This window comes from Rhipicephalus sanguineus, chromosome 1, assembly GCF_013339695.2.
Source record: "Rhipicephalus sanguineus isolate Rsan-2018 chromosome 1, BIME_Rsan_1.4, whole genome shotgun sequence".
Classification (NCBI taxonomy): Eukaryota; Metazoa; Arthropoda; class Arachnida; order Ixodida; family Ixodidae; genus Rhipicephalus; species Rhipicephalus sanguineus.
In genome coordinates, this window is record NC_051176.1 from 292957297 (window position 1) to 292979601 (window position 22305).

General features: G+C 49.2%; 1 protein-coding gene across 15 annotated transcripts in view; it reads right to left on the reverse strand.

The window, feature by feature from the left end:
- Nucleotides 1-22305, reverse strand: part of LOC119379276 (protein hu-li tai shao) — a 170779-nt gene that overhangs the window by 112072 nt on the left and 36402 nt on the right. For all 15 annotated transcript variants that reach the window (XM_037648529.2, XM_037648533.2, XM_037648541.2 and 12 more), the window contains exons 2-3: nt 9863-10049; nt 1533-1821 (exon numbers count right to left, since the gene is read on the reverse strand). In XM_037648529.2, coding sequence (XP_037504457.1) covers nt 1533-1821; nt 9863-10032 — 459 coding nt within the window. In that variant the 5' untranslated portion in view covers nt 10033-10049. The remainder of the gene's footprint in view (nt 1-1532; nt 1822-9862; nt 10050-22305) is intronic.

A 22305-nucleotide genomic window follows, 5' to 3' on the forward strand; every position in this document is an offset into this window, starting at 1 on the left:
TCTGCAGTATTTTATAAATAATAATAAAAAATATCTATGAGGCTTTATTTCGATCGCTACTTCATGCCTCGGAGATTTGCAATTGAAAATGCCAATCTTGGAGGCACTGGTCAACTGTGGGAAATCGTATCGACATTGCGGTTCCTGTGTCCCCACGCTGCGCTGCTATTGCTGCTATCGCCGCCATTCAGTCGAATGTGTCTGCGGTAAAGCGTTTTGCTAAGGCAGTGACTACGGTGACGGGGCCCGTCAGCGCAGTAAGCACGAGGGGTCCGTCATCGTAAAGCAGTGACTACGGTGGTGAGGGGGCCCGTCAGCGCAGTGAAATCTTAAAAATGAGGGGGCCCGCCTTGTCTCGAGCCCTCGCTGTTCTTTCGTCATCGTACAGCGATCACATCACACTAGCGGAGATACAGGCGAACTTGGTTGCATGTAAGCGGAAGTGCGTGCAGCAACGCATTGACAACTTTTTTCGGCCACCAGGACACTAATGTGTCAATAAAAGTATTTTTTTCTGACGCATTCATTTTTTCGGCAGTTGATAATTCGGACTTATTTACGTTCCCCACTGGGGTCCGAATTATCGGTCGTCGAATGTAGCTCTATTGGGTTATTTTTAGTTTTCGTGATTACGAGCGTAGGAGCCGGGAAATCGTACTAAGCGGGAATGTGTCAACGAGGGTCTACTGTAGTTGAATTACACACGTTTGTGAACGCACCTTTCGATTCTCACTCCACACAACAGAGTGGACACTAATAGCTTGATACCACATCTCGTCACTGAAGTATAACAATGTCTTTTCCACCAGCAGTGAAGTTAAATGGCCACATATCGTGAGTGAAACTTTATTGTCTGCACACGAAGATGGTAAAAGAGAATAATTAGAAGACTGATGGGTGGGGCCCCTGGTTCAAGGACCCACTGTCCTTTACCGTTTGCTGGACTCTGTTCAGAAGTGCATATTGCACCTCTGGGTCTGAGCTGACGAGTAGTGCCTCCCATTGCTCCTCTTTATATAAATCTATTTACTTTATCTAGCTTTGTTGCACACCCCCACAAGATGCGAAATAATGTTGGCCTGTCACCGCACCACGGACGAGTGTCTCAGTACAGCGTCGGATGTATTTTACCTAATCTTGAAAGGTTTGGGAAAACATTAGTACATGGGTGTTCTTGCATTTCGTTCCCATTGAATGCGCCTCCCATGGCTGAAAACTGAACCAGCGTCCTCGAGCTTTGCAGTTCAACACCTTGGCTACTAAGCTACCCCAATGGCTGTGCTCTTTACTATTAGAAATATACATCAGTAGAAGAGAAAATTGGGCGAGTTAATATAAGTTTACCTTTTTAAATTATAGCTCAAGAAGATGCAGCATGTATATTTGTGCGTCCCTTTTCTCATGCTACGCTTTCTCCCACTAGTTTAAAATGGTACCATTGAAAACTTGATACAACATGAACGTTCCTGTAACCCTTGCAAAAGGAAAAGGAACAGGAACAGAGGCCACATTACAAGAGAGTTTACACATACCGTGATGTGGTTGAAGGCTGTTGTGGTCCATCCATATGCATCTAACAGGCGACAGAGGGAAGCAAGCTTGCAGCGCAGCAGCTTCTCTCCTTTTGAATAGCGCAAGCCATCGATTCCACGGACATCATTGATAGGAACCAAGCAGCGGCCACCTCGAATTGTTGACTGTTTTGTTGCATGTGGCAGCAAGAGTTCAGTCACCTGCTGCAATGCTGCCATGTTGGATGGTGTGTAGCCCTCCGACAGTTGCGACTCAATGATGCGCTCGAGCTCCTCTCGAAACAGTTGGCTGCACACAGGGAAACAATATGAAATGGAAGTAAATTAAAGGTCCCACCACACATAAAATTATGATGTCAGCTCAATAGGCAATCCGAAGAAATGGGTGGTATAAATATTAAGCTAGTACACCGAAGGTATTGCTCCTTAACAAAAAGATTGGAGTCTCGGTAAACTTTTCTAAAGGCTGGACTCCCACACACACAGCAGCCTACTACCCCCACCAACAAGCAGCAGCTGGTTGTCAAGCTACCAGCTGCTCTACTTTCCTTAAGCCAGTTTTCAAACTTATTACTTCGGGTTCACACTATGAAGCCACAGATGCAATGAAAGCATCGATAAATAAAGATGTTAAACCAATGTTTGCATATTATATGGCTGAAATATTTTACATATCCTGATGGCTGGCATTTTCGCAAACAAGCATTTTTATAACCGCAACACTGTTACCACAATGTGAACATTGGGCTTCTATTTCGACATGGCTAAATGCAGAAAGGCTTTACGGTGTTCACACTCAAGTACTTATTCCAAGTGCTGCCAACAACAGCCAGCATCCAAAGTGTGTTGGCATAATTTGTTCGTACAAAAAACCAAAAGAGCAACAATTTTACAAACGTGCTGTCCACCAGTCAATGAAAAGAGATTTTTGATGAGAATATAGCCGCCAACCGTTTATTCGGAAGCTGGAAATTCGGACATGCTTGTTTATTCGGACACGCTCGCAGCACCGCCACTTGCGCCATTGAAGTAATGTAAACTCACGACCGAAAATTCGGACGCCCCACAGTGCGCCGTCCGATTTTTCGGACTCCGGCTGGCTGATCGAGTGCAATGTTGAATGCCATCACAAGCTCTCGGCAATGTTTACAATAGTTTTGATAGGTTGCCAGAAATGAAATGTTGCACTGGCTATACTGGAGATTGTGCCGGTGCAGGGGTGAGACTACTAAAATTGATTTGGGAGCAGTTTTTGGAGCAGCAAGATTTCGATTTCGGAGCAGAAGAACCCAGATTTGGAGCAGTTAGCAGAGTTTTTTATGTCATCTCAGGAGCTTGAAAAATAGATTTGTAGCAACTTGGGGGGACACGTACATATTTAAACTAGCCTAGGATAGACGTAATACTGAAGCAGCCTTTGGAGAAAGTATTGCCAGGTATGAACTATACTACCTCTTTAAATACTATGCGACCTATCTAGCCCAAGTAAGAAACGCATGAAATAATTGAAAAAAAAAAAAAAGGTTCTGCAAACTAGATTCACTTCATAAAAATTTGAAAAAAAAAAAAGAATTTGATTGCACAAGAATTGAAGTTGCATAGCAGTAGGCCTTTTTAAGATCAGCAATATAATTTAGCAGATTACTGCTTTGGCTTTTATTGCGATAACAATTATATGGACATTCTGAACAGGTTTTTGCCGTCGGCATCGCAGTCAGTGTTCCGTATAAAGTCTAAATCAATAACATCCCCCACGCATCATATGTTTTACTCTTAGGTAAAAGCGCGCGAGCAAAGGGGACGGACGCGGCTGAGGCAGAGATGAAAAGAGCCGACCGATCCCCGTTGCATGGAGGGCGCATGCAATAACATAACACCGCATAGCAGACCTGCCGTTGATTGCTACTAATGCAGAGAAAAAACGGGCCTGCCCGTCTTGAAGGAACGCGAGTGGGGGGTGGGGGGGGGTCGCTCGAGCACCAACTGTGGACTTCCGACTTTAAGGGCGCGGTTGTGATCGCTGGCGCGCACGCTATCTCATTCGGCTGGCATCACAGACGGCTCGGCTCTTATACCCTTCTAAGTTATACCCTTCTAAGACCTCAACGTTTCTCTCCTTTGAGCAGCCGTATTCTCTTACATCAGCGTTTTGCAGTTACGAGAGATCGGATCCATAACTGTTAGCTGCCAGCCTTACTTCGTATAATATTACAATTTGATGCTATCGCATCCATTGCTTCACTTGCGGTGAAACTGATCTTTTTGTAGACCTGCTTATTTAGCTTTTCAAGCTTCTCCAGAGGCTGCCAGCTTTACTTCGTATAATATTACAATTTGATGCTATCGCATTCATTGCTTCACTTGCGGTGAAACTGATCTTTTTGTAGACCTGCTTATTTAGCTTTTCAAGCTTCTCCAGAGGCTGCCAACCTTTCTTCGTATAATATTACAATTTGATGCTGTCGCATTCATTGCTTCACTTGCGGTGAAACTGATCTTTTAGGACTGCTTCGTATATTTGATATTACAATTTGATGCTGTCGCATTCATTGCTTCACTTGCGGTGAAACTGATCTTTTTTGTAGACCTGCTTATTTAGCTTTTCAAGCTTCTCCAGAGGCTGCCAGGCTGCTTACTTCGCATATAATATTACAATTTGCTGTCGCATTCGGTGAAACTGATCTTTTTGTAGACTGCTTATTTAGCTTTTCAAGCTTCTCCAGAGGCGCCAGTTTACTCCGTAAAATTACTCTGATCTTCGCATTCATTGTTCACTTGCGGTGACTGATCTGTAGACTGCTATTTAGCTTTTCAAGCTTCTCCAAAGGGCCAGCTTTACTTATAATATTACAATTTGTGCTATCGCATTCATTGTCACTTGCGGTGAAACTGATTTTTTGTAACCTGCTTATTTAGCTTTTCAGCTTCTCCAGACTGCCAGCTTTACTCCGTATAATATTACAATAAGCGCCTTCTTTTTGTAGCTCTTATTTAGCTTTTCAAGCCTCCAGGTAGTTTGTAAGGAGGACATCACAATAAGCGCCTTCAGCTCGGCCGCGCGGTTGGCGTAGTGTCAAACCTACTGCATGCTTTGAACAGGCTAGAACAAAGGCGCGCTATCACCGTTCGCTGCCCCTCGTGCAGGACCGCCTTAGAGAGTGCGGCGTGGGTACCAAGATACCTCGCTGCATTGACTATCTCATAAAGCTATTTCGCACTGACTATCGCGTACAGTGCTGTGAGCAAAGCACCGTTGTAAGCGTACTGCACGCTTTTATTGGGGAACGACACAAAGGCGCTTCGCAACAGTCCGCTGCCGGCTTCGGCGTGAAAAACCATCAGAGCATCGCGGAGACGCGCCGAATGCAGGAAGGTAGTTGTCGCCGCGTTGATGCAACAAGGGTGATGCCTCTCTCAGTGCACGGTATGGGTCGTAACGGTACCAACATTCCCACAGCGAAAGCGTGCGTAGGTGACCACACGCAGCAGCATCGGTGCGAAAACCATTGCAACCCGAGGAACACGCTACGCACAACGAAGAACCTGGGAGCCAGTCCCGCTACGCATGCCACTTGATAGCGCCAGAAGACAGCCTAGCAAGAAGCAGCAGCATGCTCGGGGCACGGCAGAATGTTTTTGGGGTGCCACGCATATTTAAAACAACCCAGAGGAGGTTATGGCGGCATCATGGGAGCCCTCATTAGAAAGGTGCATAGAAACACGGCTGGGCGCGTCTACGCATTTTGTGAACGTCTCATTTTCTTGGTATCCCAGGTGCTGCTATATGCGCAACTTCGAAAATCATGTTGTCAACTCAGCCTTTTTTCCCAACGAAGCTGACGTGGGCATCGAAATTCTGGTTTTCAAGGCTGTTCTGGAGCAGTTCGGCGCAATTTTTGCGATTTTCATGCTTTTGGAGCAGCTCGGTGCAGGAAAACGGAATTGTATAAAAAATGCGCAATATGCGCAGCTGTCTCACCCCTGCCGGTGACAAAATCCACGCAGATCTCGAAGGCTATGTTGATTGGCTACACGTAATGGTTGATAATGGTTGCCTTTAGCCAGTCAAGTATCCACTGAACGGCTACCACGGCTAAAAAGCAGGCCAAGCCAAGCCAAGATCGGAATCTGCTCGGTGTGGCGTTTGAGGTGAATGACGGCGCGGATCCGACGCGGATCCTAACTCGGACAAAGAGTACGACAACATGAGCGCTGCAACATCAACTAGCCCAAAGTCGTTCCCTTTTGGCATTTGAGGGTTTGCGTAATCAGATGTTTTTGCCGAGCTTTGTGTCTCGCTCCCTTGTTTGTTGCTTGGTGTGCTGATCTGCTGAAATCCGTGGAGGCCTGATCTGCTGAAATCCGTCCGAACTAAAGAAATGCAGCAACTAAGCTCAGACCATTTATAATGTAACCGACCGGGTATAATGCGGTTTTTTCTGACTCCCGTTTACCCTCCCATAGAACTCCATGTATACGCATACCGCTTACTGTGCAGTCCCCCGATATGAAAGACCGGTTATAATGCAGCTGCCGGAACGTTCTCAGAGATGTGAGGGAGCGAGTGTGCTTTTCAGCGGAAATGCGCCGGCGGGGGAGACAGCGGCGACGGCGTTACAAAGGAGGAGGGGACGCGGAACGAACGAAGAAGGAGCGGGTGAGAAAAAAAAAAGGGATGGCTGTTTGTCTCCGTTGGGAAAATAGTTGCTTCGTCGTACAGCGCAGATATCGCGCGTGCAACCTCGATTCCCCCGCAAGTAACAATGCTCTGAGACGCGATTGAGCTTTCGCCTTTGCCACGAACAGGCGGACTTACAAGCTTGGAATACTTTTTCAGGATAGTTGCCGCGGCTGTTCTCCCGATCGCAAACCGAAACTTCGTTTCACGCGTGATGCCCTCGGTTTAGCTCGCGAGTGCGATCTTTTCTAAGCCCAATCCCCGTGTTGTCTAGGGCAAGCTTCTCGCGACGGCATGCCAAGTTGCAACGCGCACGCTAGGCCTAACAAGCGCTAGCTGCCATGTCGGCGGCCGCGGACTACAGAAGTTCCGGTTTGGTGCCGAGTCAATGAAACATTGTTGTTTCATTGACTCGGCATTGACTCATTCAAACGTTGTTGCATTTAGAAGGGGTGAATTACATCTTTAACGAAAACGCGGGCGTGCATGCAAAACACTCCAGTGGTGGTTGTGTTACCGCGGCGACTTCCCGTGACAGCGCATTTTTTCTGTGTTCGTTATGTCGGTACCGCAGGTCCGCGGACGCTGACCGTTCAACCTTTTCAAATGTAAGCAGATGCAAACTTACGTCCCAGTCGCATGCCACGATAGTCGGAATCGCGCGCCTGCCTGTTGGACATGTTTTGCACACGTGCAACCTTTCAAAAATGTTTTGGTTATAGTGCGGTACCGCTTATAGTGCGGATATTCGCGACTTCGGCGACTTATGTTATAAGCGGTCTATGCTGTACAATGACCTGACGATGGCAAAAAAAAAGCAGCAATGCCAGGTGGAAGGCGGCCGACCTCAATCCGAAGTTGCTTGGGAGTTTTCGCCGAGTTGGACGATGAGATCATCCGTCAGCTACTCGAACCAGTGCATGTAGACAGACAGTGACTGCCGTGATGATGCGCCTCCCACACCACAGCCATCAAATGCGGATTTAGCGTAGGCCGTTGCAGTGCTATTGCCGACCCACAGGGGTGAAATACAGGTTGACTTACTTGGTCGCGCGTAAGCGTGCACGTGTACAGACGTGCACAGTGATGCTACCGAGGATTTCTGATTTGGAGCAATTTTTGGAGCAGCAAAATTTCCGTTTTAGAGCACTTTGGAGCAGCAAAATTTTCATCTTGGAGCACTTTGGAGCAGATTATTTTGCATCTGGGAGCACTTTGGAGCAGCGAATTTTACATCCTGGAGTGCAATACAGAAGTATATTGCATTAACATTCAAGCACCCGAGTATTATTATGGGGCTCTTATGAAGGCTAGAAATATTTCGATTCATTGCAAATCTCATGGAAAAAGTCATCTCAGGAGCATAGGCGTGCGCACAGAGGGGGGGGGGGGGCGCCCCCCCTAATCACCTAAAAGGGGGGGGCACAAAATCTGCCCCGTACATTGACCCTTGCGATAGCAATTATATGGACACTCTCGACGGATTTTTGCCGTCGCCGTTGCCGTAATTCTCCGTTATAAAGTCCAAATTAACATCACCACGCGCGTTCTAGCCGCGGGTAAAAGCTCGCGAGCGCTGGCGACAAACGCGGCTGAAGCGGAGATTAAACTAGCCGGCCGTCTGTCTCCGCCGCACGGACAGCGCATGAGATAACATCTTCCCGCGTGCGGGCCTGCCGTCGATTGCTCATCAAACAGAGAGGGAACGCCCCGCCCGTCTTTCGTAAGGAGCATGAAGGGACGCCAGGGGAGCGGAAGGGGGGGGGGGGGCCGCATCGCTTGCGCGTGCGCTATCTCGAAGCATCAGGAGACGGCTCGTAAACTTGCTGTGCTCTCAACGCTTACTTCACGTTTAGAAAACTCAGAGCAAGAAAACGCTTCGGTTCCTGGAGGGGCCATATTCCCTTAAACCAGCGTTTTGTTCAGTTACGCGAGATCGGATCCAAAAGAGTTAGCTGCTAGTCTTACTTCGTTTCACAATGCAATTTTTTGGTATCGCATTCACTGCTTCGCTCTTAAGCGAAACTGAGTTTTTTTAACCGTTAGCTATTGAACCCCGAAAGCGAGGGGCGGACGTGTAACATGGCGTAGCCGCTTCACCGTGGGCCATCAACGACGGGCCCGCTACTGACAGCTGCGCATTTGCGGTTGCTCCGACCAGGAGATATGATTTTACTATTAGATGACATTTTTAAAAAAGCAAGCAAAAAATTCGAATTGGAACCCTAGCACGTGAACTCGAAAGGGCAGGGCCTTTTAGGGGGTATTTACCGCAGAGTGATTACAAACTCGGACGTGCTGGCGGAAGGAATTACGAAAAAGCACTTCTGGATGAAGATCCATGGATAAAGTATATCTGAGGAAAACTGTCAACGCGTTTCCACCGTTCGCGTGCTCTTCCATAAATGCGAAGCAAGGAAAATTCGATATTGTCCCATATATCTACTGCGAGCGATCCCAGATTTCATTCCGTGATGTCTGGAAACAGAAGCGACAGACATTTTAGCGGCACGCATGTAGTTATTACTGAACATTGCTTTCCTTACGTGCCGTGCGACGCTTGAAATGAGCTATCAGCAGCGTTTCTGCAACAGACGACGTCCGCCGATCAATCGCCGTCGCACTTTCTCGCTACCGATAGGCCTAGACGTCACGAGCCTCTGCGGAGAGTGCGTTTCGCTCTCGAGCCAACTTGCAGAACAGAAGCTGCGTCGGCACCGTGCATGGCATCGTGGCTTACTCGGAACGCACGCGCGAGCGCTATTTATTCAGCGGAATAATTCTTGGTCCATTATTGCGACTTTATTGGCAGCCCCAAGATCAAGCTGCACATGTTCTGACGCGCCGGCGGTGCGATTGCCGGTGATAGACGCCCCCAAACCCGAGACTTTGGCGCAGTTTGGCGCAAATTTCGTCGATATTATCAGGATGGCGCAGTAAATACAATTTGGCGCACTTTGGTGCAGTTGGCGCAGGAGTGGAATCACTGCGTGCATTGACAAGATTTTTCCGGCCTCTGGGCCGACAAAGGCGTTTTTTTCTGGGGAATCCTTTTCTTCGGACTCCCGATTATTCGGACATTTTGGTGGTTCCCGCCAAGTTCGAATAAACGGTCGGCGACTGCACACAGCTTTAGCTACAACTTTTGAACACAAAACTTCTCTAACTATTCATGCCAAATCTAAAAACCTGGTGTAATAAAGTGCGACTACTGCGGTGCCACCAAGCAGGTGGCACAGCCGTAGTCAAAAGTTTTTGAGGTAATGACATAACATAAGACAACTCAGCACAGTGCGCAGCATAGCTTCTAGTCTGAAAGCTGAAATTCCAATATGTGTGATGAATCGGACATGAACAGCGCTGCAGCTTACGAGGGGGAATTGGCAGAATGTTTAGCCTGCGTACAGCAGTGAAAACTTTTGCTCCCACTTCGCTACAGTGGCGCCGTTTGAGTTCCAATCACAGATTGGGAGGCACTGCTCTACAACTGAGACAAGTACACACTCGCGAAGACACTCTGCTGCTCCAAATCTGCCACTGAAATTCCAACAATAGCCATGCAATTACTAGCTAGCGCCAATTTGTAGATGCACATAGCTGTAGCTGTTTTTAAAAACGGTGAAAAACAGCTATGTGTAGCAGTGTGGTTTACCTATTCATGATCATTTCCACACGCTTTCGGCGCTCCATTTCCTTCATGTCTTGCTCTATGTCTGGGGGCCTCCACATTTGCCGCTGTGCCTCGGGGTCGTCGGGGTCGTACCTCTCAGCTTTGGCCTGGCCATCTGAAAGGCCATTGGTCTGAGCCTTGGTCTCGGCCATCGTCTGTTAGTGTCCTCCTGCAAGAGGAGAGCAAAAGTGCACAAATTCTAAGTGCCTACACATTTGAGAGAGTGACACACTGCAGGCTTTGTGCACGTGACAAATGTGTCAGGATCAGTTATGTTTTATCAGCATTGATTGTGTCACCACACTGTTACAATATTACAGTGTTTGGCTTTAAATTGTCAAACGACATCCTCTAGAATATTAATATTGTCACATGGTCATGACATTGAAGAAGGCAGTAGTCAGCGTGTTCAGGACAGAACTCTTTATTTGGGCGAACTTGTGCCCAGGAAATGAAAAGTTAAAGTACGAGCAATGTGTATATATACTGTACTTACTGAAATGTAATTTCCGATAAAACAGTGTGACACCCTGAGAGATGCGGGCTGGGAGAACCATGAGAAAATGAGATACCACACATGGCACAGTGTTTGCTCCCTTTTCTTTAACTGGCAGCCTGAGAAACAGTGGTGGTGCACCGAATTCTTTATGAAAGCTCATGTCAAAGCAATGTTATTTTGTGCATTGAGAATAGCTGCATTGGGTCTTTTTGGAGTGCCCAAGATCAGTGTCCATAAGTGGCACAAACAAAAGGAGATTTTCGGCTACTAGTCAGCTGCATGTCGACAAGGAGACATTTCCACCATGCCAAAACGGGAAAATATCCTGACGCCAAACACAAACTTGCAGACTTTAGACAACACTATGTAGGCCAAGCTTCACAATGTAACAGCCCTTGAATTGGCACACAATTAATGCCCATATAAAAGCAATCTAAATAAAAGCCAGCATAACTGAACCACCGAGGAAAAGCAACTGCCAAGCAAATAACTTTTTCTATCAAGGCAAATTGTGCTTGACTTTTTTTTTTTTCCTCTCTGGTCGTCAACATAGGACTTGCCATGGACAGACAGGTGCATTTTTATTTTGAACTTGTGAAAACTGAGTGTGTGTGTGTGTGTGTTACATTTGAGTGAATACACTACCTGTGTTTATATCAAAAAGCATAACAGATGCTGTGCGGTATTTTTCTAAGCTTACAGACAATGACCATTCAGAATAAAGGAGACGTTGACAGGAAGCATTCACCTCCTCTCTACTGGTATACAAAGAAGAAAAAACACTTGCAGCTGATTCCCTAAACCGCACACTAAACAGCCATTCTCAATTTTAATAATAAGAGTATGTGTGTTTTAACAATATTGACATGGTTTGTCACTAACGTTCTGTTTACATTCCAAAAAGAAAAGTGAACAGCATAACTTCTCTCACTTATATCGCTGCATACAAAGGCCGCCAGAGGGTTTCCCCCCTTCACTACCCGCCGGAAACATCAACATGTGAATTCTTCCTAACCCCTCATCCCCTCCAGGAGTATGGGAAAGCTATGCCTCACTGCGCAATTTCATCGCCCCATCCTCGCAGCCAATAACGTTACTGTGTGATACGGAAAAAGCGCGTTTATTAGTGCCCCGTAAGAATGACGAGTTCGCGGCCGTGAAAACAATGGATAACTTCTTGGGCGAGTGAGTTGGTGCTTGCTAAACATATTGCAGTAGCGCAAAACTAGAAAGTGAAAAAAAAAAAGAACAAAAGAAGGAGCTGAAAGAAAGAGAGGCGCTAAATATGTGGAAACGATGGCCAGGGTAAGAACAGTGCACATGCCGCCGCACTGACAAGGCAGACGGGTCAGGCACAGACAAGTAGGAAACGCGCCTCGCAGCGACGAGGACGCATCATTGGCCCCTATCAAGTGAGACGCCGCCAACAGCGCTTCTATGAAGAAGGGCTCGGCTGCGGGGCGAGCCGCGCCGGGATGGGGCCGCATGCAGGGTGCGCTGGCGGCACGAAACCGTTTCCATTCGGGGACCCGCGTTTTGCGGCGCAACGAGCCTGGCTCAGGAGGAGGCGCGCGCCACTGAGCTCGGGACACACGAGCGTTCTCGATAATACTATCGCAAGGTTCGCATTTATGCGGCGTGCCGCATAAATCTGGGCCGAGGAGGCGCGGAAGACGACTCTCCGGATGTCTCTGACCCGCTGAGTATGACGAGTTGCATTCTCCTCTCCAAGTTGAGATCGGATGAATACGCGGAGGTAACACTGACACAGCCTAAGGAGTGTGTCGGAAACAAGTTTCCTTTCGGTCATTCCCTCTGTAAAATTTCGTTTAAGGCGATAGTGAAACATGCCTTATTTCGTGTAGATAACCGCCACTGCTTAAGCGCAACGTGTTCGCAACGTGTTCGACAGACGAGATGAAAGGGTTCCTTCCGAAGGAACCAGCTCACCCCATTTCGTGATGTACAGAACGTCGGTATCACTACTTTGAGACGCGAAACAGCGACCCGTTAAAAACGACCACCATCACAGCGGCCGCTACGTCCGCATTGGTGGGCAGCCGACACGCCCTTTCCAATAAGCCAAACGGCTGTCGGCTATTCCAAAACGAACGCTTCGCATCAATTTCTCCAAGGGCGGACACCACTGCTACAGGATTTGGCCGCTCATAAGGACGCGTCGTTCAGCAACGGTCCGACCTCGACGACCCCGAGTGGAGAAGCAAAACAGAAGAGGGAGCAGGTCGTAAGGCCGTACGGAGCGCTGCAGAGAGGGAGGGAATTTATGAGTCTCGCCCCCGTCTTTGCATTCGCCTAGGAAACCCGCCGACTGAAGTTCAGACGCACCTCTTCCTGTTTCTGCTGTTCATCGATTCGGTTCACTACAGACGACCATTGCTTCCTGTACGCAAGTGTATTTATTGCTAGGAAGATAAAAGAAAAACGGCGCTTAATTTGGGGTTGAAATTCATGCTCCCAAAGCTGCCTCAAAATACCGATGTTAACAAACGGCAGGCGACTCAGGAAAGTCAGCTCGCGCACACAAAACAAACACGTCACAAAGCCGAACACTTCGTAGCTCGCATAGTGAATTTGAATTGAAGAGTGGCGAATGAGTTGATAAACATGACTGAGATGGAACGACTTCTGAAATCACTGACGCCGCGACACAAAGAAATGCTGATGCTCTGAACATCCACTCCTCTCTAATGCCTTCAGCTTCAGAGAGTATGGAAACAAATATGTGTCGCCTGATAAACGCATTCAACGCAAGAGGACAAGGCAATCACAGCACCAGTCAGTGCGTTCACGGAGTATCGGTACCACATTCCACGCAGAACAAGACGCTGCGGCTACAAGATGACGTAACACAGACCCGCACCACGCCTACAACAGAGTTGCAACATTGATGGACAAAGCATGCGCAGAAGAACGCGCTCAAGAAAAGTACAAAAGGGCCTATCAGTCAGCACGATAAGCAACTCCGTAACGAGCGTCTAGAACGTTGACCGCCACACCACATTGCAACGTACGGCAGTACTAACAAAATGGGAAAGGACAAGGTTCGCGTGCACGAACGCGACATGACTACAGGGCGCAGCAGGCGATCGGTACGCCAAGTGACGGGCTCGGCCACAAATGGGACGCGCGTGAAGCGAGGCCGACATCCCGTTAAAAATATCTACGACGTCCGCTCCTCGCTCACAGCAGCGATCGATGCGCAAATGTCTGTACAAACGCGCGGCCAATGAGGCCAGCCCAGAAGCGGGCCAGCTAGGTTTTTTCAAAAAGCGCTGCTGTGCAAACACAGCGCGGTTTCGCTCGGCTGCACCCAAGCGTGCAGTCTACACCCATTTTCCTCGTACTGCGGACAACCGATGCTCACTTGCAGAGGGTGTACGGCACCCTGGCGCAAAAGGCTGTCACCAGGGCCTCCCAGCCTATATTACTAGGCCCAGCAAAAAATCCACACGCCGAGGTCATGACAGGGCGGCAATCGGTCAGTTGCCAAAAGTATGCATCCACAGCAGTGGGCGGCATCGCCGAAACTAGGCGCAGAGTCAGTGGCGGGTTCAAACCTTCTGCGAAATCTTTTTAGATAATTTATGTGTACTGTACACACTGACACACAACAAAAATTAATAGGAAAGTGGTGAGCGCCGAATTTTCAAAAAAGGCAACAGTAACGCAACTAAATGACGATTATCGTAGTGGGGCAAAAAGGCTCCCTAAGTACGCCCGTTTGGCTTAAAGGTTAGAGTGCACGCACACAAAGGTAAGGCCGGTAAGGCGCAGACGTAACATGGTCCAACGAAAGCGCGGGTTATCAATTATCCGGTGCTCGCGAAACACATCCAACGTCGATCCACGCAGCTAAACAGCCGCGCGACAGCTCGCTCAACCACGCCCCGAAGAACAAGGGCAAACCCGCCGTAAAGGGCCGTCGAAGTGCTCCGCCAACAACCAGCGTATCACATCCGTATCACGGTGCGCTGCACTGACACACGGCGAAGCCCTTTCCCTCGCGCCACGGGCTGATCCCCGCTGCCCCGTCGCCTCTGTGCGCAAAGTAGGGGTGTGCGAATATTCGAAAGTTTCGAATATTCGTCGAATATTACCTTCGAAATATTCGTATTCGATTCGACAATCGTGTATTCGAAAAGCTTCGAATATCGATAACTTCGAATATTCGAAAAATTCGAATATGCGATTCGATTATCATGCATAAAATAACTCGTCTTCCACATTTCTGCTGCGTTCGTATAGCTAAAAACGTTGCCGAGAGGAGCGATACACATCGTAAGTACGCGGAGGCACGATATCTGCCTGCGACGAGCGCCCCAATACGTATGATTTATTGCTGGTGCATCTCCGACGTGCAGCGCTGTTGGCGATCATGTAACTGTACATTTTCAATATTATGCGGCCGTAACGTGCCGCACTACCACTCGTTCACTATGCGGGACCACTTCTGAAGAAAGACAGAAACCATGTGACTGGTGGCGAACAGTAGGCACCTTCAGATACCCCATTCTGGCAAAGCTTTGCCCCATGTACCTCCCTATACCAGCCACTTCTGTTCCAAGCGAGCGTGCCTTTTCAGTGGCATGGGGGGGGTGTCTCTGTTAGAAGGGAGCGCCTGCTGCCTGATCATGTGGAGCAACTCATATTTCTTCATGATAATGTTTTTTTTTTTTTTCAAATAGCTACATGTTAAATAAAATATTGTTACTGTGGAGGCATTTTTCCTTTGATATTCGATATTCGATTCGATATTCGAAGGTGGATATTCGTATTCGATTCGTATTCGAAAAATTTGATATTCGCACACCCCTAGCGCAAAGTCAAGATACTGCGAGCAATGCAGTACGTGAGCAGCGCTCATCAAGCGCCTCTGGCAGGGCACCACTAGAGGCGCTTTCGCGAGCACCGTCACTCTGCACAGTTCTTCAGTTGAGTGCGCTCCTTTTCCTCACAGTTCGTGTTTTCGCGTGACGCACAAATCCCGAGCGGCACGCGATAAAGTGCACTTTAAACGTCACTAGCCTCAAAGAATATTTCCAAGCATGCCAAACACCACAAAATGGCAGGGCGGTGTAACAAAGGGTTAGCTAACCGCAATGTCACAGATGACGAAGTCGCCGCTTTGCTCACTCTGTGCAGTTCGCTCCATCAGTTCAAGTGACTTCACGCAGCCAACATGTGTGGGAGAAACGAACCAAGGTGAGTGGAAAGGCATGGAGGTTAACAGGAAAAAAATATTCCGCCATGCTACAATAGGCCACAGGGAAGGTGGAAAAAGGGAGAGAGTGGATTTCTCCTGCGCGTCGCAGTGGGGGAAGCTGCATCTTTAGCCCCGTCGAGGTCGTATGCGTATCACTGGTCACAGTTCGTACAACTGTCAAACACGTAACGTACTGCCGTAAGCAATATGAAAGGGAACACGGGAGCGCGTGGCGAATAGCCTCAAACCCGACGCAGGGCGATTCACGGGGGCCGCTATCGGAAACAGTAGAGGATTTTAGTATGTCCGGTACACCGCTATACGCAAAATGCTTTGCGTGTACCGGAATACCGGGTGTGAACAGAGCATGCGCACGCCCGGCAAACATGGCCGCGCCGCCGAAAGCGATTGCCGTCCACTTCGAATCTATCAAGGAGCCGTCGCGCGCTCTGTCGCTCGTTATTTCCGAACTGATGCTTTTATTTGCTTTATATTCACGTTCGTAAGCTTCGACAGCAAAGTATTCGTGCCGATACGGCACCGTTTTGGAGAGCCATACTCAAATAATCAATGTGTAGGCTTAGCGAGTGACAATCCCATAATCTCGAAGGACATACATTATGTGTTTGTTAGTTTTTATCCTCCATAGCTGGCGCCACTTGACGTGGCGGCAGCTACGGCACACGCTATCCGGTAACCGGAATACCGGACAGGCTAAAATCCTCTAGTGATGAAAAGGGCGCCGCAGTCCCATCGGCACGCCCGCCTCGCTGTTGCCGATAAAAAGACAGTTTCAAAATAGCGTACGCAAAGCTATGCGTTCGCTCTTCGCGTAACTGCGCATGCGTCGTACGCTAACCGCTAACGCTAACTTAGCGTATACGCTACTCTAAAACTGCCTGAAAACTGCAGCTGATTGCGTATCACGGGCTTCTCGCATGCCGCTCGCGCGTTCCCTTTCATATTGCTCACGATAGTACGCCTAGACTACCGAGTTGAGCCAGAGTTCCGCTTTAATAAACCGCGCGGCTTCACTCTGGCCTGCCATGCACAGCGAAGGCTCAGCCGCCCACGCACGCTGTGCGTGGTGGGCGAAGTGGTCCCCTGCAGCGGCTAGAACCGCGTGAAGCGGTCCGAGCGCAGGAAAGCTCGCACAGCTTGATCGCAGTGGCCGCCCGGCTCTTGGGAACATCCTCTTATCGGGAAGGGGTGAGTGACAGGCTCATTGTCTTTCGGCCCGAGCCGCAAACAGCAGGACCAGAAGGGCGGCGCCCATTGTTCCGAGCGCGCACACCAGACGAGCACATAATCGTTGCCGAGTGGCCGAAGTGGAAACGCCCAGCTAAGAGACTGCCTGCATTCGTCCGGCTGAGAGCGGACCCCCATCTGCGGCCGCTAGTCAGGCAAACAGTGTGCGATACCAAACAGGCTGAAAAGTGTCACGTGATTTCACCGACACCTTCAAAACAGTTACGATAAACACCTACCGCGATGATCCCAGAACTAAGCGTCAACTGCAGTTCTGTGCTTGTCCTGTCTGTATGTGTCCCTTGTTTAATCTACTACCGCGCTGCCGTAATTAATGAGTGGATCCGCTCTGGCAACGGTGCACCGACAATTCTACCTATATTTCAGCAAACGCACTGCACGACCGAAGAAAAACATCCCTCGCCGCAGCGATACCGCCCACTTGCTGCGAATCAAGGGCTCCAGGGGGAACTCTTGGCGCACCTGTCGCACACAGAGCCATTCATGCTCAATTCTCCTTGCGTCATTTTTCCTTTCTTTTGTCACCGCCCCGAGGACTGCGGACGAAGCGCCCGTGCGACTACGTGCCCCGAATCACTTTTTCTCCCTCGGCGCGTCCGGCAGTACTCGGCGGCGCCAAGAGAGACTACAGTGGCCTCGGCGGAAGACGTATATAAAAATATAAGTAACGCGCGCACACACACAATGCGCGAATGCATGTAAAGAAAGCGGGCGGAGCGGAACGGGTACGACTACGCGAGCACGCGGCGTCACTTCAGGGACGCGACGACGAAGGCAGCAACAAGAGTTGGTCCCGAAGATGGTCACCGAAACAACCAAGAACGTGCGACGCACTGGGGGGCAACGTTACTAGAACAAACTCAGTTTAAAAGCTCCGCCGGAGAGGCGGTCCGCGTGGCGGTGTGAGAACTAGTGGCGCTGCAGTCACGTCTAGCTCCCGCGGCTGGCGGTTGTTGTGATCGGCGCCGCCGATGTACGAGCGCACGTGGGTTACAGCGTCGTCTGCGCTTTGTTGGCTCGTCATTTTTGCGACTATTCTTGACCAGGCTTAGCGTCTTGTACGAAGACACGTGCATGATGTACGAAGCGTAACGAGGGCGAACAGATTCACAGTGCGGTATGCCGACTTGCTTTGCGCCGGGCTGCAAGAGCGGCTACCGCAATGACGACTCCGCTTCACGACACTTCTTCGGACCTGCAAAAGACCATACGCCATTCAAGCTTTGCATCGCAAAGATAGAAAGCTTACTGCGAAATGCAAGGTCTGTGACGTTCGTTTTGACAGTGACGACATTGTAAAGCACTATCGCCGTGTCGTTGCGGGACAAGAAGTTTTGATCCCACCGATTCCCACCCACGTGGAAAGTGGGAACTCGCGCCAGGTGCCGTGCCGCGCTCGTTCCCAGCACTTCCACCCCACATTTCAAAGCCAAAATGTTCGGGGTTTAGACGCAAATCCCCCCCCCCCCTCAAAAAAAAAAAAAAAAAAAAAAACGCACGGTGTCCCGCGAAAGCCCAGTGCCCAATTTGGAGGAGCCGCCAGAAATAGAACAGCAAAACGAAAGACAGGCGATTACCTATATACGCTACCGAGACTGAGAGTTGCATCACACTGACATTCGATCAGTTGTCAGCTGTCGCTATGCCTTCAAAGCAGTGGATTTTCGAGCGATTTTACGACGAGGTATTGAACAAGATGTGCGGAATATTTTACACTCGCCGGCTCGGGAAGGGGCTGCTCAGCGCAAAAATTTGACACGGTACACATAGAAAAGACGAGGACCAGCGCTGGTCCTCGTCTTTTCTATGTGTACCGTGTCAATTTTTTTGCGCTGAGCAGTTTAATAATGGAATACCAATTAGCCCACTCCCACACTTTGCTTAGGGAACGGAGACTTACTTGTGCAAAAGATAATTGTAGTTGACGAGCAGTTTAACTGCGTAGTGAACGGCTACAGCACGAAACGAAAACGGCTGTCGTACAGTGTAAGGAGTGCTGCGGGCATGGAACATCTGCTCGGTGAAGTTGAAAAACTGAAGTTGAATACTGACGACTCTTCTAGCGACAGAGTACGCGCGAATAACTGCTCGGTGCTCACATCACGGCCGATCTGTTCGAATTGTTTAAGGCACCGTAGAAGGATGCGACGTAGAAAGATGAGACACCGAAAATACAACTATCCGCTGAAAAAATTGCTCAGAGAAGACATCTAATCGATGTAATCGCACACTGAGATTTCATTTACCGAGTTCTCGTAAAATGTTCCGATTTTGGGTCAGTATCCCTTTAACCGTCGCGAAAACGTGTCTTCTAAACATTGCAAAGCATTGGTGATGTTTTTCGATAAAGTTTTTTTCAATAAATTGTAGAAACATGAGTACTGTTTTCCTAGAACGTTTTTGTATCTCGAGTAAGTACGCTTCTTTGTGCACTATAAAGGCTTTTACAAACGTGTAGGGTTGTTCTTGGTCTAGATAAGACGGCAGCGGCTAAAATTGTGGTGGTAGTTATAAAAATTACTCTGAAAACCCTCATTCGCTTAGAAACTCCTATGCTTGGAAGTTAAGCGCAATGTAGACAGCTCAAATATTGTCACAGGGTCGTGACGTCGACGAAGGCAGCAGTCAGCAGGTCCGAGATGAAACTCTTTATTTGGCCGAACTTGTGGCCGGGAAACAAAGTCAAACTACAGCAATACACTGATAGCAGCGAACAGAGCGTCAACCGTCGATCAACTGACAAGCGGTCAAGCGCGTCGGCTTTTATACAGGCGCTATCGAACTTTCCAGCGATATATATCGCTGGTGGCGGCGTTATCTCTCGACAAAGCTGGAACATTCGCGTGCAGCGCGCAATCTTACCAAAACGATCTATTACAATTGCGAAGCTTCTGGAACACTGCTTCGCGGACAGCGTCGAGCGTTGATAACCGTCCTTGCTGGTCAAACCCGAATACATCAAAATAAAACAAGAAGTGGGCGTGGCAATATAGACCGAACATCGATTCTTAGCTAATCAATGAACAACGCACGCGGGCCAATGCATACAGACGATCTTATGCATATCCGCCTAAGTATCCACCTAACTAGTACAATAAGAAAGTTGCCGCGAGCAACTGCGCGGCGGACCGCAGCGTTATGCCGTGGCAGCAGACGACGTGCTGATAGTGGCGCAAGACGGAACTGCAGCGCCGCTAGTTCTCGCGACCGCCGTTCGGACCACCCTCCTCCGCTGGCGGAGATACGGAGCTTTGAAACTGAGTTTGTTCTAGTAACGTTGCTGGGGGGTGTCTGGGACTCTGGGTGGGTACGTGGCACCAAATCCTAGCGTTGGTGTATTCCGCCCCCATCGGAGAGCGGCCAGGAATCGAACCCGCGCTCTGAAAATGGAAGCGCTCCGCTGTTCATTCGGCTTTCGAATAACAGGTAGACATTGTCCACGTACCACGGCTTTGGCGACATTTTTTTTTTCTCTTAGACTGTGGCACGGCGACCGTCATTACTCCACCGTTGTGCTAACTACCCGCCCAACCCTAGTGGCGCCCATGTGCAGTCACACAGCACCTTACAAAAAAGCCTTTTCGGTTGCCATGGCATCACCATGAGAGCCACAACTGACGAGCGGGTTCAATGTCCCCACACAAGCGCCCACCACGACTGCTAGGAGTGGGGTTCACACAGCTGGAAGTTTCCCGATCGAAAGAGGAACACCAGTGGACAAGCATGCAACGCCCTAGCGTCTGCTAAACGCGCCGATGCCCGCTAGCCTCCAACTAAGAGAAAGAACCGCATCGGCGCACGAACGTAGTTGGTCAAGTTGAGGGTTCCTTCAACAGGTTTCAATATGACGCAAAGCACTTTTTCCTGCCTCTGCTCACGAAGGCCTGATATCGCAATAAATACCACGACAAAAGACAGTGCCCACTGCCTTTCTGTCAGGAGGCCACGACGTACACGTGAACATTTCAGCAATGATGAGGACTTGGAAACTGACGAGAAGAGCCGTGTTTCCGGGCCGACCAAAAGGAACATCCCCGTCTGCCGGGAGAGGTGTTCCTCCGGCGGGGGTGAAGAGGCGCCTGCGGGACGAGACGGTTCCGCCCACGCGGCGACAGACCGGCGCGACGGCGGTCGCCGGGGCAACATTGGCGGCGGCGTGGTGGAAAGCACCATTGCAACACCACGTGCAGGTCGATACAAGTGCGGGAACACCGCTTTCCACACACGATCAAAACGACACAGTGAGTTACGTCATCTCAATGACAGCGCTGAAGAACAAAACTGAAAGAAGGCCACAGGGGGTATCGGGCAAAAACGAGCTCGGGTGCACAAGACCAGCTCGCCAGATGACTGCGCCTGAATATACTTGCCAATGTTTCCCACGTGTCCGAACTTAATGCAAGGCGGATTCATTTTTTTTTTTTTACGTTTCATCCCTGAAAAACCACACTTTCCTTGACTTCTTTCTATACCACAACGAAGCCGTGCAGCTCAACCATACTTAGTTACATAACTTGCATTTAAAGAAAAGCTTACTCTTTTGTCCGCAAGCCAATATCCTAGTTTATCGTGAAGCAAATGATGGCGTTCGCACCCTTCATTGGCAATCCAACGCGTTTAATTAAATATTTGCAAAACACCCGTGTGCGCGTGAGTGGAAACGTCATTCGTGATGCAGTTGTCTCTTATGCACCCATTTAGACGAGTACAAAAATGCAAGGCCCTGAGAAGCAGCGGTAGCGACGCCTGACGTCAGCAGCCGCGCGGCCCACGCCCAACGACGGCGACGCTTGCGACAGAGGATTCTTTTATCGAAAAATGCATGAGCCCGGGAAGCGCGGACAACATGTGCTTACGGGGGCCGGCTTTTCTCGTTCGCAAGACCTCGATTAGCCGCTTCGATCGTCTCACCATGTTACCGTGCACAATGAGCAACTCGCGCGGCTAAAAGTTTTAAAAAGAGGTTTTTAGTTTGTCCGCACATTTTTCACGTTACCGGAATACCGGACGGAATCTGCACATGCGTGCGCTTTAACGGAACGTAAACTACTCGCCGGTTACGTTTTCGTTTACGGCCTTGTCTCGCTAATTCACGTCCTTCGTGGCTGCTCGTGAGATCCCTTTAGGGAGACTCCATCCGCCGAGTCAACACAAGTCGAAGTGCGAGCTCCGATTGCGACCACGTTAGAGCCCTTCTAGTACACTGTAACCACGTTGTTTGGGCCGGGAGCCGTAGCCATAAACGCGAGAGGCTGGACAGGTAGCACGATCTAGCGGGGCCGAGATGATCCAGGCACTCACAAAACATGATGCATCCTACTTCCCTTCTGCTGCAAATTCCTTGCAGTGGCGTAATGCCAAATGAGTTGCCTTTTAAATGGCTCACAAATTCGCGTTGCAGGTGTGACCAGAAAAAATAAAAATAAAAGAAAG